At 37.8% G+C, this 16,806-nt stretch overlaps 1 protein-coding gene across 2 annotated transcripts in view; it reads left to right on the plus strand.

Moving 5' to 3' along the window:
* Positions 1-11,699, plus strand: part of Ghr (growth hormone receptor) — a 226,715-nt gene extending 215,016 nt beyond the window's left edge. For both annotated transcript variants that reach the window (XM_057789429.1, XM_057789430.1), the window contains exons 7-10: positions 1,899-2,064; positions 3,885-3,975; positions 8,473-8,542; positions 8,744-11,699. In XM_057789429.1, coding sequence (XP_057645412.1) covers positions 1,899-2,064; positions 3,885-3,975; positions 8,473-8,542; positions 8,744-9,718 — 1,302 coding nt within the window. In that variant the 3' untranslated portion in view covers positions 9,719-11,699. The remainder of the gene's footprint in view (positions 1-1,898; positions 2,065-3,884; positions 3,976-8,472; positions 8,543-8,743) is intronic.
* The last annotated feature ends 5,107 nt before the right edge of the window (positions 11,700-16,806 follow it).

Here is a 16,806-nt window from a genome sequence, read left to right on the forward strand (position 1 = left end):
ACGACTGAACTAGCAACTCTTTTGCATGAAACACAAATTTTACATGAAGAGCAACAGATATACTGGTCGATCGTTATTCATATCTGACCTGTCAAACATTTCTCAAGAAGTTTACATTTCCAGTACACATATAACAATGTTTGCACCTATGACCAATTTTAACTTTTAGCAGATATGTAAAAGTTTTCAAATGTGTATCTATGAGTTTGATAGCCTTCCAAACATATGAAGACTTAATTCCAAAAAGATCCATAGTGATATTAGAAAAAATGGTGGTTTTATGTTATGTAATAAAATCTATGAAAACTTCCAAAGTCTACATCTTAGTGAACCTAGATAAAATAGTTTTTCAAATATGTACTAATTATCATTATTAATTATCATGTCAATGATATTTTGAAATGTTTATACAAGGTATGATAGTAAAGCAATTAATGTATGTATTCTTTCACATATTTTTTGAACTGACAGTTTAAAATATGCTCTCTTGTACATCAGTAGAATTCATAGTTACTAACTTTGGGCAGTGGTTCTCAACCTTTTGAATACTGTGACCCTTTAATACGGTTCCTCGTGCTTGACCCCCCAACCATAACGTTATTTTTATTGCTACTTCATAACTGTAGTTTTGCTACTGTTATGAATCATGATGTGAAGACCTATGTTTTCCAGTGGTCTTGGGTGACCCCTGTGAAAGGGTCATTCTGACCCCAAAGAGGTTGTTACCTACAGGTGGAGAACTGCTGTTCTAAGCTGTTCAATGGGTCCCTTCGGTATTTTTCTCCAATACTGCTGTCTGGGGGACCAACCTCCAGCATCAAAGGGCTTTGGCAAGAATCCATGAAGTCAGCGAGGCTAAACTTTTCTTTCCATCTGCGGAGGATTAGGGAAAAAGGCATTCACAAATTCTCTTGGGGTTTTCCTTCTTTATTCCTTCTTTTCTTTATTCTCTCTCCCTTTATTCTCTCTCCTTCTATCTCATGTTGTTTTACAGCTTTTACAACCCAACAGAATCTTCCAGGCAATACAAAAATCAAAACAGTTGTAATCCATTTCTCAAGTGAACGATTATAGTTAAAAACATGTTTTTCATCTCCCCAGAGATACGGTGTACATAACTCTTGTAGAAAAGCCTTATGAATCAGCTAAGTTTCATGAACTCCCAGCCTTCTGAGTTTTGCTTACTTCCTAAGTTTGAAAACCTCCTTCCGGAAGATCATGTTTCCATTCAGAGGAAATAGCTACACTGCGCTTTTCTACACAGATTCTAGAGCAACAGACTTTCCTGAGGTAGATTTAAGACTTCTGGCATAAATAAAGTGTGTAGCTGCTCCCAGTAAAATTATTGACATTTTGAGACAACTATAGTATTTCTAGAATTATTTCAAATTCTGTGATTATTAATAAATGACTACCAAGATTTTCCAGAGAATACATATTCTACAGATATATAATCTGCTTGTAGCCTTTGGGGCATGGAAATATGGGGTTTCCTGTTCTAATATATTGCTCTATACAAAACTCTAAAGTCCCAGAGAAGTAGATAAAATATTTGTACTCCTCTTTATAGCTCTGCCATGCTCAAGTCTGTTATAACTTAATCTTCTCATGACCCAATGCAAAGACATAATCATATTTCTTTAAGCAAATGTGTACCTTTGAGATTATACTAAGAGAAATTTGAGGATTATTATTATTATTATTATTATTTTAGCAAAATTATTATTCTTTTAACAAAATTATTCATTACATAATTTGTCTCAGTGTATTTTATTTAATAGCCAACTCCCTCTGGACATGTTAAAATACTACTCAATTTCTAGTAACCCCGTGTCTTGCATTTGTGCCTTGAGTTGCTGGTACCTGAGGCACTATGTCTTTATATTTTGTTTTGAAAGACGGGCCCTTTATGGTCAACATCTGTTCCACTCTACTCGTTGAGACTGGAAAAGGAATATGAAGTGCGCGTGAGATCCAGACAACGGAACCTGGAGAAGTACAGCGACTTCAGTGACGTGCTCTACATAACATTTCCTCAGATGAATGCAGTGATGTGTGAAGAAGGTAAAGTGGGGGTGGGGGTTAAACCGCTGCTAGCATGACTTTTGGTGACATAGCAACTAACATGTGCCCACACTGTTAGTATATTGTCTAGGTCAGTATACCGTAGTTTCATTTATCAGGGGCAAGACATTGAAGTCGCTATCTGGAGAAGATGTATGCATTAGAAAAAAAACAAAGGGAAAGACTGGAGCGATGGTTCAGTGGTTAAGAGCACTTCCTGTTCTTCCACAGGACCCAAGTTCAATTCCCAGCACCCACATCAAGAGATTGACAACCACCTGTAATATCAGCTCCAGAAGATCCGCCATCTCTAGCCCTTGCCGGCACCTGTACTCACATGCACACATACACATAATTAGAAATAATAAGATCAATTTTAAAGAAATAACAAAAGGATTCCGTTCCCAAATTATTTGATTTAGGAAAGGTCTGAGGGCAGGTGAAAACTCAAATAGGGGAATAAGGTGTTTGTTTGTTCCTGAACAGTAGAATTCTAAGGGAGTATTTTTTTTCCTTTGTATATTTCATGTATGTATATGTTCAATTTTTTCTGCAATGTGTTTGTTTTGCATTTGTATCTGGAAGAAACAAAGTTATCTAAAGTTTGGAGATGAAATGGTAGTGGTCGTGAATTTGGGGAAGTACGGGCATGGTGTGCATACGTAGAGAAAGCCTAGTAAGCCATGTGTTAGTCATATTCGTAGGACACATGAAGCGTTTGGAAATTTTACACAGAAGAAGCACAGAGATGACTCAGGATTTCTAGCTGTAGTTAGCTTCTGCCTTCGTGGGAAGAATATGGGGAACTAACCTCGAGGTAGCTAGGGGCTTTTTAGTCATAAGGAAAGAGATGGGGGGTTCAAAGACAAATTCTCCCAAGGCTCATAAAGTACACCAATATCTGAACGACCTTGGTACAATGTACATAAGCAGTTTTAAAGCTATAAAAACTGTTCTATGTACTTAGGTATATCATAGTTACTCTGCCCTCACAATGTTGGTACAGCCTCAATGTGAAAACTAAAATATTGTCATTACAGCTTAAAATATCAATTGAGCATTATTTACCTAGGTTTAACAAGCAACAATTTCTTCTTGCCACAGAAGCCTTGATGATATTCCTTAGATATTTGAACATATGAAAATATTACAGTTTTGACTTTTTTGCAACCTATTTGAAACATGTGCTTTTGGTTTTGAATTTTTCCTTTTTAATAATAATGTATTTTTGAAATTGTAATATGATTATATCATTCCCCTCCCTTTTCTTTCCTCCAACACTCTCATATGCCACCACCATCACTGCCACCTCAATTTCTCTCAAATTTTTGACGTCTTTTTCTTTTGTTTTTTGTTTGTTTTTGCTGTTGTTGTTTTTGAGACAGGGTTTTTCTGTGCAGCTCTGGCTTTCCTGGAACTCACTTTGTTGACCAGACTGGCCTTAAATTCACAGAGATCCACCTGCCTCTGAGTCCCAAGTGCTGGGATTAAAGGTGTGTAACATCATTCCCAGCAATCTCTTTTTCTTTAACTGATTTTAAACACACACACATATATGTAAATATACATGTATACATGCGTGCATGTGTGTGTTTTAATCTAAAGAGATTTACATTTACAGTGGACAAGCATGTTGTATCCTTGAGAAAGGAAAACAACCCCAATTCATCCACTGTGTTTCCATGGTTATCAAGAGAAACACTAACTTTGTCATAGGAATTCAAATTAACAAATGTTTTCATGTGGGAAAGGGCAGTGCAATATAAACTTTGCTTCAATTATTCATAATTCTGTTAGTGAAATATTCTTTCCTGTTTTAGATTTCCGGTTTCCATGGTTCCTAATTATTATCTTTGGAATAGTTGGAGTAGCAGTGATGTTATTTGTAGTGATTTTTTCAAAACAGCAAAGGTAGGTGGAAACACTCTAATATGTTTTTGCAAGTTCTGATGTTCTTGTGCACTCCCACGTGTTGTGTCAAAATTTCCCTTGTAGAGTAGGAGGTAATATTTTAATTAACTCAGAAATTTTGATTTCTGGTTTTGCCTTTACCACACCTGTACTCAGTCTGTAGTGTTCATCTTAGAAAAGAGAGGGTTTAGATCAGGATGTCGTGTAGCACATTAAGAGATTTGCAATGGTGCCTATGCAGATATTGACAGCACTTCCTTGTCTGAAGAGCTCCCCAAAGCTGCTCAACAAGTCACCCCTTCACATCAGGACCCCACAGTATCCCTGGACCTTGAGCAGAATCTGTTACCATCTTCATGTAAAATCTCCTTGAAACAACAAACTCAACCCACCTGGACACTTCATTCTAAGAAACTTTCTCAAGTTCTTTCACAAGGTGTTGGTTTCAAATAAATTTTCAAATAAATTTGCTCATCCATGGTTTTATATTTTATCTATGTTTGTAAATTCAGTCAAAATTCCTTCCAAGTTTTTAAGAAATTCTATTTTGCAGTCTCTTGGAGTCCAGAGAGTTTAGTACAGCTATTCAACCATTGCTGTTTGAGCTTGTTTATACCATTCATCCTCTCTGAAAGTCTACATTTTTGTGTGCAACGTGATCTTTTAAAACCCTTCCAACAATAAAATATCATTTTTCCTCTTGAAAATTTAGATTGCAGAAAACTTTTGTGCAACATGCAGGAAAAATATTGCTATTAATTTCCCTTTGTTTACATTAAGCTATTTTTAGAATATCATGAGATCATGAGCCTCTTTCTAGGGCAAATATGACTACCACTTTCAAGATTCCTAGGACTCAGCTGGTCTTTGCACTGTAAGTCCTGCATCCTGATAATCTTCAGTTTGGGGCCACCAATAGTCAGTTGCTCTATCTAAATTAAAATCAAGTCCTTCAGCTGAAGTCTAGAGGTATCAAAATGGGATGTAGGAATATATGGTTTGGGCTTTCAGTTGTTGCAACAATCCAAAACTCTCAAACCTCAAAGTTAGCCATCCTCAAAATAGAATTCAACTAGAAATAATTCAGGTAATACTAGCACACTCTTGAATGCCAAGAATGCTGAAAGACTACAATTGAATGAACTCCATTTTCAGCCATGTTTTATGTTCAATTTTATGATGTAAATGAGGTGGAACTCAAAACTCACTGCATAATTTTATTTTGAACTTATCTTTAGCCACATTCTTGTTTTATGAAAACTTCTACTACAATTGAAACAGAAGTGTTTTCAGTTGCTTGAGAAAAATAGATATAGCTTTAGAATTGTAAGTAAAGTTTGAACTTGAATAATGCCAACAAGAATCAAATTAATGGATTTGTGTTAATTAATCTATAGAATTAGTGAAATTCCAAAATTAATATGATGTTGTAGTAAACAAAATTGTACGTACATAAAGGATTCACTTTTAACACTCACTAGTTGTTGATTTCAAGTCATGAAGGACAAGAAAAGATGTGAAATTGTCTAGCTATATTAGCTTAAAATTATGTGAAACAAACTATCATCCTCTCAATAAACTGGATTTTAAATATATTAAATATATTCAAAACCATATATAAATGCATATATATGTGTGTATATATGCATATATGTGTACATACATGTGTATATAGACATATATTATGTATTTATATACAACAATTTATTGCTATAATAATATTAATAATATTGTATAATATATGCTGCTTATTATTATATTATATCATATGATGTCATATAACCTATTTTAATTATAATAGTTAATAATATATGTGTTACATTATATAATGTATTACAAATATTATATGTGCATATATGTGTACATATATGTATACATATACATATTAACCTCTATTTTGCTTTGTTTACTCATATTAATTGATTTTTAACTTCTTATTCTTCTGCCTCTACCATTCTGTGGTGCTAAGAATTAAACCCAAGGCTCTATGCATACTAAGTAAACATTATACCAACAGAGTTCAGTCATCACCTCTAACTAAAAGAATGTTTTGCTTTCTTATTGTTTTTGGTGAGGTTAGGAGGTGAATAAATGGGTTTCACTGGATGTTTCCATGCATATATATCATCATGTTTCTTATTTCCTCCTATTGCCCTCCTCCTCCAAACTCCTCTCCTTGCTGGTCCTCTTCTTCCTCCCTTCCGTTTTCTGCATATATATATATATATATATATATATCACATTATCTTCCCTATTCTCTATATTCCCTTGCACCTCTTCCTCATCTCTCATAGCCTCCTTTCCACTTTTGTTTCCTACATGTATATATGAATATACAGAGAAATTTAAATCTTCATTCCGTATCTGAGTGAAAAGATGGTAGCTTTTGTTTTTCTTCATCTGCCTTATTTCATGGAACTTAACAATCTCCCAATTCATCCACCTTCCCACGAATGTGATTTTATTTCCACTATGGCAGAATATAGATAAATATGTGCACCACACTTGCTAAGAGTATATTTTCTATAAATAATGAAGCTCTAAACAAACTGTAATGCTCAGTCAAAATCAACAAAATGTGAAATCCATTTGAAATCCTTATTGCACTCCAATCAATTTCTTTCAATTTCCTACAGAAACCTTTATCACTACCCAAATCTACACATGATAAAAGCAGAAAATGATAGGAAATAGCACCAACGGGGACAAAACTAACACACAGTTCCAACGTTAGAAAGCTTCAGGTCTTGCTCAAAATCCCAGGGATGTCAAGGGCTCCAGGATCAATGTATCTTTCAAGTTTGTGAAAGAAGTTTACCCTGTTATAATCCAGATGATTAAAAGTAAAGGGTGGCAAAGTTCATGTTGACATTTATATTTGAATTAAGTAAATTTGGACATATTTTCAGCCCAGGCTATCTTTCCTCTGTGCTTGTTCCCACTGTATGGCCGACCCAGCCCTTGAGCTGAAAGGGCTTACGAAAGAAAGAGCTGCATTCCCATCCAGCAGAAGTGAGAGACTCTGTGACTCCTAACAATGGAAGGGGGTGTGTCTCTGACTCTTTTTCCTGCTCTTGAGACTCTTTTCCTCTTATTAGGTTGCCTGGGCCAGCCTCCAATTGAGAACTTTCGCCTTATCTTATTGTATCTTGTTTTGTCCTGTTTGACTATGTCTCTTGGAGACCTGCTCTTTTCTGAAGAGGAAACAGAGGGAGAATTGATCTAGGGGAGATGGGGTAGGAAGGTAGAGGAGTGGAAGAAGGGTAAAGTATGGTTGGGATGTATTGTATGAGAGAAGAATCTGATTTCAACAACAGCAAAAAATGAGCCTTCTAGCTTAGCACTGAATGTTGAGATGTTTAATAAACTAGGCCGATCTGCCTTTGTCAAGCATGACCTGAAGTAGAGAGCCATCACTCCCATTAGAGGAGATACACAGCTTACCAGCATCACCAGTCTTCTTAAAAATAACACTGCAACCCACCCGATTCATTGATTTATACTACTAGCTTGGGCCTTCAGTTATGCTAGCAACAAATAAATGGTTTATTCTAATTTGTTCAAGCAGCTTCCATGTACTAAGTAATAGAATTTCAACAAGACACAAAATCTATAGAATAAACATTAAAATTAATTATTCTAGTGACTAGAGAAGTGACTTAGCAGTTAAGAGTGCATACTTCTCTTGTAGAGAACCTAAGTTCAACTCCCAGCACCACCTAGGGTGGCTCACATCTGCCTCTAACTCCAGCTCTCGGGGATCTGAAGCCCTCTTTTTGCCTCGCTTGGCACTCTCTCATCTGTGGAGTGTATTCAGGGAGACACATAAAATAAATCTAGAGGGGAGTACATGAAAGGGGTTCAAGAGAGGACAACTAGGAGAAGCTGGAGGAAAGAAAGGAGGGGAAACATGATGTAATTCAATTTCAATTAAAAACATTAAAAATAAACCTTTTCTTCAAAGAAAAAAATAATCTCAATATTTGAAGGAGAAACTGTAAATACATCGTAGTATTATGTATATAAATCTATCCTAGTTAGAGATAATTCAGATTAGTCTGTCCTATTTTAAATGATCATTCAACGTCACGCTGGTTAGAAGTCATCTTCAGTGTTTCATGGTTGCTATGGACTGTGCAGTGCTAACTCAGTCCCCCAACACACACCGTCTTTTTCAAGGGTGAAAATGACTTTGGTTTCTCTTTATGGACTAGTTTGTTTGCTTCTGGTGCTGTGTGCTTTAAATGTATCCTATTTATGAGTTTCTTGGAAGTTGGCTCTAGACAGAGTTAGATTCCTCACAGTCAAATATTAAAATTGGCTATTCATCAAAAGTGCTAAGAAAAGCAAAAAAAAAATAGAAGAAACCATATTTTACTGAGATGATCTTCAAGGCTTTTGATGATGGTTTTCTCCTGGAATTTTTGTCGCCAACTCTTTCTCATAGAACATGTAATCTTTAAGATCTGTAAAAATAAAACTTTATTTGTTTTCAAGGATTAAGATGCTGATTTTACCCCCAGTCCCGGTTCCAAAGATTAAAGGAATTGATCCAGATCTTCTCAAGGTAATTAACACTAAGCTGTGGGTCATTCAGTTAAGTAACACCTGAAGAACACTGTCCTCTGTTGAGAGGGTTTGAGTTGTTTGTTTGGTTGGTTATTGGTTTTGTTTTGTTTTGTTTTGCAAGCTCAATACATCCTACTGAACATTATTTAATCGTTTTGAGTTGTTTTTCTTAGGTCTCCATTTTCTGTCTGTTTCCTAGGAAGGAAAACTAGAGGAGGTGAACACCATCTTGGGCGTTCATGACAACTACAAACCTGACCTCTACAATGATGATTCCTGGGTCGAATTCATTGAGCTAGATATCGATGACGCAGATGAAAAGAGTGACGGGTCAGACACAGACAGACTTCTAAGCGATGCCCATGAGAAATCACTCAACATCCTGGGGGCAAAGGACGATGATTCTGGGCGCACCAGCTGTTATGACCCTGACATTTTGGACACTGATTTCCACACCAGTGACGTGTGTGACGGTACCTCAGAGTTTGCTCAGCCACAGCAGTTAAAAGAGGAAGCCGATCTCTTGTGCCTTGACCAGAAGAATCTGAAGAACTCGTCTTACGGTGCTTCCCTTGGCTCTCTGCACCCCTGTGTTACCCTAACGGCGGAAGACAAACCACAGCCACTTCTGAGCGGTGAAACTGAGTCAACCCATCAACCTGCCTCTACACCGATAAGCAATCCTGCTTCACTGGCAAACATCGACTTTTATGCGCAAGTAAGCGACATTACACCAGCAGGCAGTGTAGTCCTTTCGCCAGGCCAAAAGATTAAGGCAGGGATAGCCCAGTGCAACTCCCAGCCACAGCCGGAAGTGGCTGCGCCCTGCCAAGAAAATCACAGCATGAACAGTGCCTACTTCTGTGAGTCAGATGTCAAAAAGTGCATCGCTGTGGCCCCTCACTCGGAGGTCACGTCATGTGTAAAGCCAAGCTTTAATCAGGAGGACATTTACATCACCACAGAAAGCCTTACCACTACTGCCCGGATGGAGACGGCAGAGCTTGCTCCGGATGCTGAGATGCCTGTCCCAGACTACACCACTGTCCACACCGTGCAGTCTCCACAGGGCCTTATACTCAACGCAACCGCTTTGCGTTTGCCTGACAAAAAGAAGTTCCTCTCCTCGTGTGGCTATGTGAGCACAGAGCAACTGAACAAGATCATGCAGTAGCCTTTCCTATCTTAATAGCAAAGAAATGGCTGGGCATGAATGCCTAAACCAAAACCAGGTTTTAAGTCTGAGCTGGGAGAGTGAGATGGTGTGTGTGCATTCTAAAATACTTTTTCTGGAAATGTTGAAACATTATCATAAAGTGGAAAATCAAGAATACTTAATCAGATAGATACTCCCATTGTGAATTATAAATACTTTAAAGAATCGTCTCTAATACTGCTTAGTGGCAGTGATTGTCTGTATTGTGGGTCTTAATTTTGTGATACTAAGCATTAAATAGTTACGTTTTTCATGTATGTAAATCATGCTTTTTGAAAAAGCAAAACAATCAGGTGGCTTTTGCAGTTCAGGAATTGAATGCCGATTATAGCACAGGCTAATTTCTGTCTCTTTTTTAAATAACTGGGAACTAAAATTCTAGGCGAGAAGGTAAGGCTAGTTTGGATAGGTGAAACACTTATTTTGACAAAAAACTTGATAAATATATTTTTAGTAATTTACACTTTAAGCGTGGCTATTTTATAATATACCACACACATATTGTAGTTCACAACGATCCATGCATGGATGTTAGAAACTACAGTGTAAAGAGTAATGCTTTGGTCAATGAACCTAAAGAAAAACAAACAAGTTAGATTTTTACAAAGCCCTTTTTTATAACCCCCCAAATTTCTTAAATCTACAATGTCCAGTAATCTGCATTATTGGAACGAATTCATTTTAAAGGTTTAAATGGATATTTTTTAATTTATAAAACAAAATTTTTATACAGATCAACATATCGCACACCCAACAATGACAGACAGGATAGTAACAAAAGGAACACTTTCCTCACCAAATTTAAGTCCAAACCACAGGGCTCCATGCTAAGAGAAGTAGAAGTGACAGTGGTCCCCATCGGTCTGGATGTGGAAGAGTGGCGGAAACACGTGGAGTGAGGTTTGAGAGCCCAGGGGTTGAGAGAAGAAGGCTCCCACACCTGTGCAGCACTGTCTCTTCGAACACAGCTTGGTTTTTACAGGACCCTAAGAAGTAATTCGCATGAAAGGAAAGTCACCTGTTGAAGCACAATGGATAAAGTCAACCAGGGAATAGAATAGAAAACTGAAGGCCTCAGTCTCTGTTTCACAGCCAGGCACATACTTCTAACTCATGGGGAAAAGGGGGGAAGAATAAATGAGTTTCCTGTCACAAAGGACAACTCAGAATCAATTAAACAAGTAGCAGAAACTTTGTCATCGAACCTTTTGTAAGGTGTATTTTAAATAGTAAGAAGGGTTTCATCACTTCTTATTTACCCCCAGGAAGATTAGTCTCAGACAAGGCAGAAAAATACCTGATATAAAAATCACTCTTGGGCTCCCTAATAACATAAACATAGTTCTTTTGGTTAGCCCCCCAAAAAGATGTGTGAGAGAAGAGGACTCTCAGCCCACTGAAGAATACGTCTCATTTTTAAGTATTTTTTAGAAGCTTGAAACTTTAAAGTTACCTTTAACTTTTAATGATATTTACCATTTTGCTCAGACCTTTGTGGGGAGACGGGCTTAATGTTTAGTGGTTTTAAATTCTCCTTCTTGCAGGAGAGACAGTGACAATCTAGCATTGGGTGTTTACGGTTCACTGTGTTACTTACTTGGTAATCAATTTTAATAGATTTTTCTGCTACCTTGCTGCTATGGTTTCTCCAATGGCTACATGATTTAGTTCGTATGAAATATCATCAACTCGGAATCTATTCAGCTTAAAGACATGTGTTTTGATGAACTATCTTACCATTTCACCATAGGCTGACCATGTTTCTATAGCCAAAATTAGCTAAATACCTCAATCAGTCCCAGAATGTCAGTTTTGGTACTCTGCTGGCCACACAGCCATTATTCACAGTATGACTAGTTGTGTCCAGCAATCTGTATTTAACTTCCTTATATGTCTGTAGATTTTCCCCTTCAAAGTTCAATAAATTTATTTTCTTGGATTTCTGATTGTGTGTTCCTGTTAACCCCAAAATGAAAGCACCCCAACCCAGACTCTGTTCTGGGATCCGCACAGTAAAGGACATGGCAAAGTTAGCTTAAATAACAGCAGGTGGTGGCTCACAAAGGAGCAGAGAGACAGGGGGTGACTAAGATACTCTTTGTCTTTGTATGGACTGTGTCCTCTCTTGAGGCTATGACTTTATGCGGACAGAGACCTACAGAGCCATGCTTCGAACGCATCCTAACAGTTCAACGGTGAGTCCAAGCTGATGTGGAGTCTGTGGGAAATGGAAAGAGGGAGAAGGTTGGCATTCTCTCCAAGATGCATTGCTAGCTTGAGCTAGTAACTTCTCCTGGTCAAAATGATCTCTTACTGGTAAGTCACATGGGGATGGACTGCAAGCTACGAAGTCTAGAGATACATCATACTCTAGACTTTAGTAGGGCTCCTGTAGCCGAGCAGATGCCATGTGGGAGACAGCGGGGGTGGTGTTTACAGAACTGTAAAAAGAGCTATTAATGCCACTGGAGTAGCAACTTTTAGGCCTGGGAACCCCTTCCCCAGCCTTGAGATTCTATTCCTTGCAAATGAGCTGCCACTTGGGGAAGGAAAGGAAGTGAAATCCCTGCTGGGCAGCTGGACAACCAGCTGTTACATGGACTGTTGCCAATGTTGTGGTTCTGAAGCAGAAAGCTTGCTGCTACATCCTTCAGAATAGACGAGGACCAAGTATGTTCTGTGGTTCTATGACCATCTGGTTGCTTGTTTGACCTAAAAACAGTCCTCCCCCTACCCAGATGTATTTGGAAACATTTACCATTGCTTGAACAAAGTTTGTGGTTCCTAACTCTACATTCTTGCTCCTGCCCCTTTCTCAGCAGGAAAATCTCCACATATCAAATGTCTATCAAAATCCTTCTTCAATCAAGGTTCAGTTCAAATGCACCATGAAGAATCAATCCTCTGATTCCCTCCAGCCTTACTTACGTGATCATCCTCTCCTCTGAGCCATTTTCCATGGCGTTTATCATTCCTTGCCCTTTAGTTTGCCTGGAAGTCATTTAGGATAGGGTTACTTACATACATTTCCTGAAAGCACCTGATCCTAAAATGTTTTTAAATGAACAATTTTAAAGCAAAACAAGTTTAGGAAACATTTTAAGTTATACTCCTCTCTGGGACAGCCATGGCACATTTTTAGATTTTTAAACATTAAAAATATAAGTTTAACACGTTATTTTCAAATTTATTTAAAGATGAAATACATCACATAGGTCAGAGATGTGGTGGTTCAATTCCAGGCCACTGTGAAAAGTGACTATTACAATGAAGGGAGTCACACAGGTTTTTTGGTTTCCCAGTATATCTAACAAGTTACTGATACTATGCTGTGCTCTATTGAGTGGGCAGGAGTGTTATTTCTTAAAAATGCTTACACATTAAAAATGATGTTATTTGCTTTATTATCATCTGAGCCTTCAGTAAATCATATCTTTCTTCTGGTGGGGTGACCTGCCTTGATACTGATGGCTGATTTACCACAGCGGTGGTTGAGGAAGGCCGGAGTGTCTGTGGCACTTTCTGGAATCAAAGCAACAGTGAATTCTTCCACACAGTTCTCTGTGGTGTGTGATGTTCTCTGATAGAATTTCACCCACAGAACTTCTTTCAGATTTGGAATTAGTCCTCTTCAGCCGTATTGGTGCCCTATAATTGAGTTTGCGTTACATGCTAAATCTGTTGTTCTTACTTTACAGGGTAGGGAATATGATGACAACTCAAGAGAGTACTTTCTTCTGGAATTTTTTTAATTTATTGTTTGAGAATTTCATACCCATATAATGTGTTTTGGTCAAATCCACCCTCTACCCCTTTAACTTCCCCTTACCTCGCAGCCATTTTCCCCTCCCAACTTCACGAACTCATTTTAAACCCACCAAGTCCATTTCGTGTTGCCATTATGAGTACAGTTTCATCTGCAGGAATACAGGCTATGTACTGGATAGCCACACCCCTGAAGTAAACTCACACTTCCCTCCCCAAGCAACCATTACAGGAAAGAACTTTCTTTTCTTATCCACAAGCAATTCCACATCCATTAAAACTTAAGCAACTCACATCTCCGAGCTCAGCTTCTACCTCTAGCTCCCTGACTGTTTTACCACGTCTGTAATTTCTTCCTTCACTGAAGCCTTAAACCCTTCAAAGTTTCCCATGAAGATTGGAAACAACTTCTTTCAAATTCCTATTAATTTTAACAATTTCACCTCCTCCCATGAATCATAAATGTTATTTGAATCTAGATCGTGAATGCTTTCTGAAAGATTCTTGGTTTACTCTGCCCACATCGACCAGAGGACTCCTTACTTATAGCCACTATCTCTGGCTTTCTGAAAAGAATTGACATCGTGTTCAGGGGCATGTAATCAACAAGGATCTCATTGTCATCTCCAGACAGGCTCTTTAATAACCAGATGCATTGTTAACAAAGAGCAAGATTTAAAATTTTTAATAAACTACTAATTGTTATGTATATTATCATTAGTAGTATGCATTCACTATATGTATTAACATGGTCTCATATCTATTTTATTTATTTATTTATTATTTAAGATTTCTGCCTCCTCCCCGCCACTGCCTCCCATTTCTCTCCCCCTCCCCCAATCAAGTCCCCTTCCCTCATCAGCCCGAAGAGCAGTCAGGGTTACCTGCCCTGTGGGAAGTCCAAGGACCTCCCACCTCCTTCCAGGTCTAGTAAGGTGAGCATCCAAACTGCCTAGGCTCCCACAAAGCCAGTACGTGCAGTAGGATCAAAACCCAGTGCCATTGTTCTTGACTTCTCAGCAGTCCTCATTGTCCGCTATGCTCAGCGAGCGTATCCCATGCTTTTTCAGACCCAGGCCAGCTGGCCTTGATGAGTTCCCAATAGATCATCCCCATTGTCTCAGTATGTGGATGCAACCCCCCCCCCCCCGGTCCTGAGTTCCTTGCTCGTGCTCTCTCTCCTTCTGCTCCTGATTTGGACCTTGGGATTTCAGTCCGGTGCTCCAATGTGGGTCTCTGTCTCTGTCTCCTTTCATCGCCTGATGAAGGTTAATATCCAGGAGGATGACTATATGTTTTTCTTTGGTTCACCTTCTTATTTAGCTTCTCTAGGATCACGAATTATAGGTTCAATGTCCTTTATTTATGGCTAGAAATCAATTATGAGTGAGTACATCCCATGTTCCTCTTTTTGGGTCTGGCTTACCTCACTCAGGATAGTGTTTTCTATTTCCATCCATTTGCATGCAAAATTCAAGAAGTCATTGTAAATGGGGTTCAGTATAATATTTTAATACATATATTCATCATGTATTTATTTGCCCATCCCTCTTCCTCCCCAACCTCTGGTGATCACAAATTTGCATTTGGGACTTAAAAAAATCTTCCACTTAAGAAAGAATACATGAGACTTATGTTTTATGTATAAATTATTTTATTTACATCATTTTAGGAATACTGGCAGAACTAAAAGTCATTATTTTTGGTCACTTTATTATAATAAATTCATAAAAATGAACATTATACAGCTAGATTAAGGAAGTCACTCAAACATTTGCTATGTCCCAAACTTTATGCATCTCAGTGGACTTCTGTAAAATTAGTACATATGTTTACCTGCGATGACGATGCAGTTCTTTTCTCTTCCTGAGTTTGGGTAACTTTGCCTAATACTATTTTTTCTAAGTCCGTGTCTTTTCAGTCAAATTTAATTTTTCTTTGCAGCTGAATAATACTATTGTGTGTGTATGCCAAATTTTCATTAGACATTCATCTGTTGATGAACACCTAAATGGGATCCATTTCCTCATCATCATAAATTAAGCAGCAATAAACATGGAAATGCAAATAGTTCTGTGGTAGCAAACAGAATTCTTGAGGTATGTGCCCAGGAATTAAGTAATTGGATCATATGATAGTGCTATTGGCCACTTTTGTTGCTTCTTTTGAAAACCTGGAAAGACCTTTCATACTACTAGATTGGTAGAACTTGTATCATGAAAATGACTATACTGCCATACCTAAGTTAAAGATGATGCAATACCCATCAACATTCCAGAGTCACATCTCACAGATCTAGAAGAAACAATCTAAGAAGTCATATGAAATTTCAAAAAAAAAATAAATGAAATCAATCTTAAAGAGTAAAGACACAGCTGCTAATATCACAATACCCGAAATGATACTATAAAACTATCGCAATAAAGATAACCTGGTATTGGCATAGAAACTAATAGGTGGACAAGTAGAAAAGTCATAGAATGCAGAAATAAACTGATAAACCTATGGCTTTTTGGAAAAAGGAGGTAAATGCATTCAGAGAGACATGATAATCTATTCAGCATGGGGCTGGCAAACTGATAAGCCTCAGCAGAAGGATGAAACTAGATTCAGATATTTTACCTTTTACAAAAATCAATTTGAAATGAACAAAAAGATCTAAAGGGAAAGAATGGAGCAAGAAGGGTTAAATTTGGGCGAGGGACTGGAGGGTATGGTAGAGGATGAAATGTCGGGAGGGATAACGCTAAAGACCTTTAAAAAAAGACAATTGAAAACCTACAACTGTAGAAGCTTCCAAATACATATTCCTACATGTTATATATGTATACATATATAATATATATATGAAAATGAACTAAAATAAACTTACCCTGTATCAAGACAACAATGCCCCTTGTAGACGCTACTAAAATGCCTAGTGACAGGAAAAAAATACTTTTGGGGGGTTGTTGGCCACTGAGGTCTCATAGACCTCCAAATTTCACAGGCCATTGCCATTGCTTGTGGTTACACTCCAGAACTTGGTGGTAAGACTCTGTTGCTGAAGCTACCACAAACTTGAATCATGAACATGGCAAACTCAAGGTAGTATGAACTTCTAAGCACTGCATGTACGTGGTGCACAGACATACACGCAGGAAAAACACCCATGCACTTAAAATACAAATAAATAAATCTTTTTTCAAAGTTTCTGCATCACAGTAAAATATTTTCAAGGTTTTTCCTGAGCAGCAATTCTCAACAGTGAGCTTAACATCCTCAATAAACCATATGATGAG

Source organism: Chionomys nivalis, chromosome 15 (assembly GCF_950005125.1).
Source record: "Chionomys nivalis chromosome 15, mChiNiv1.1, whole genome shotgun sequence".
Classification (NCBI taxonomy): domain Eukaryota; kingdom Metazoa; phylum Chordata; class Mammalia; order Rodentia; family Cricetidae; genus Chionomys; species Chionomys nivalis.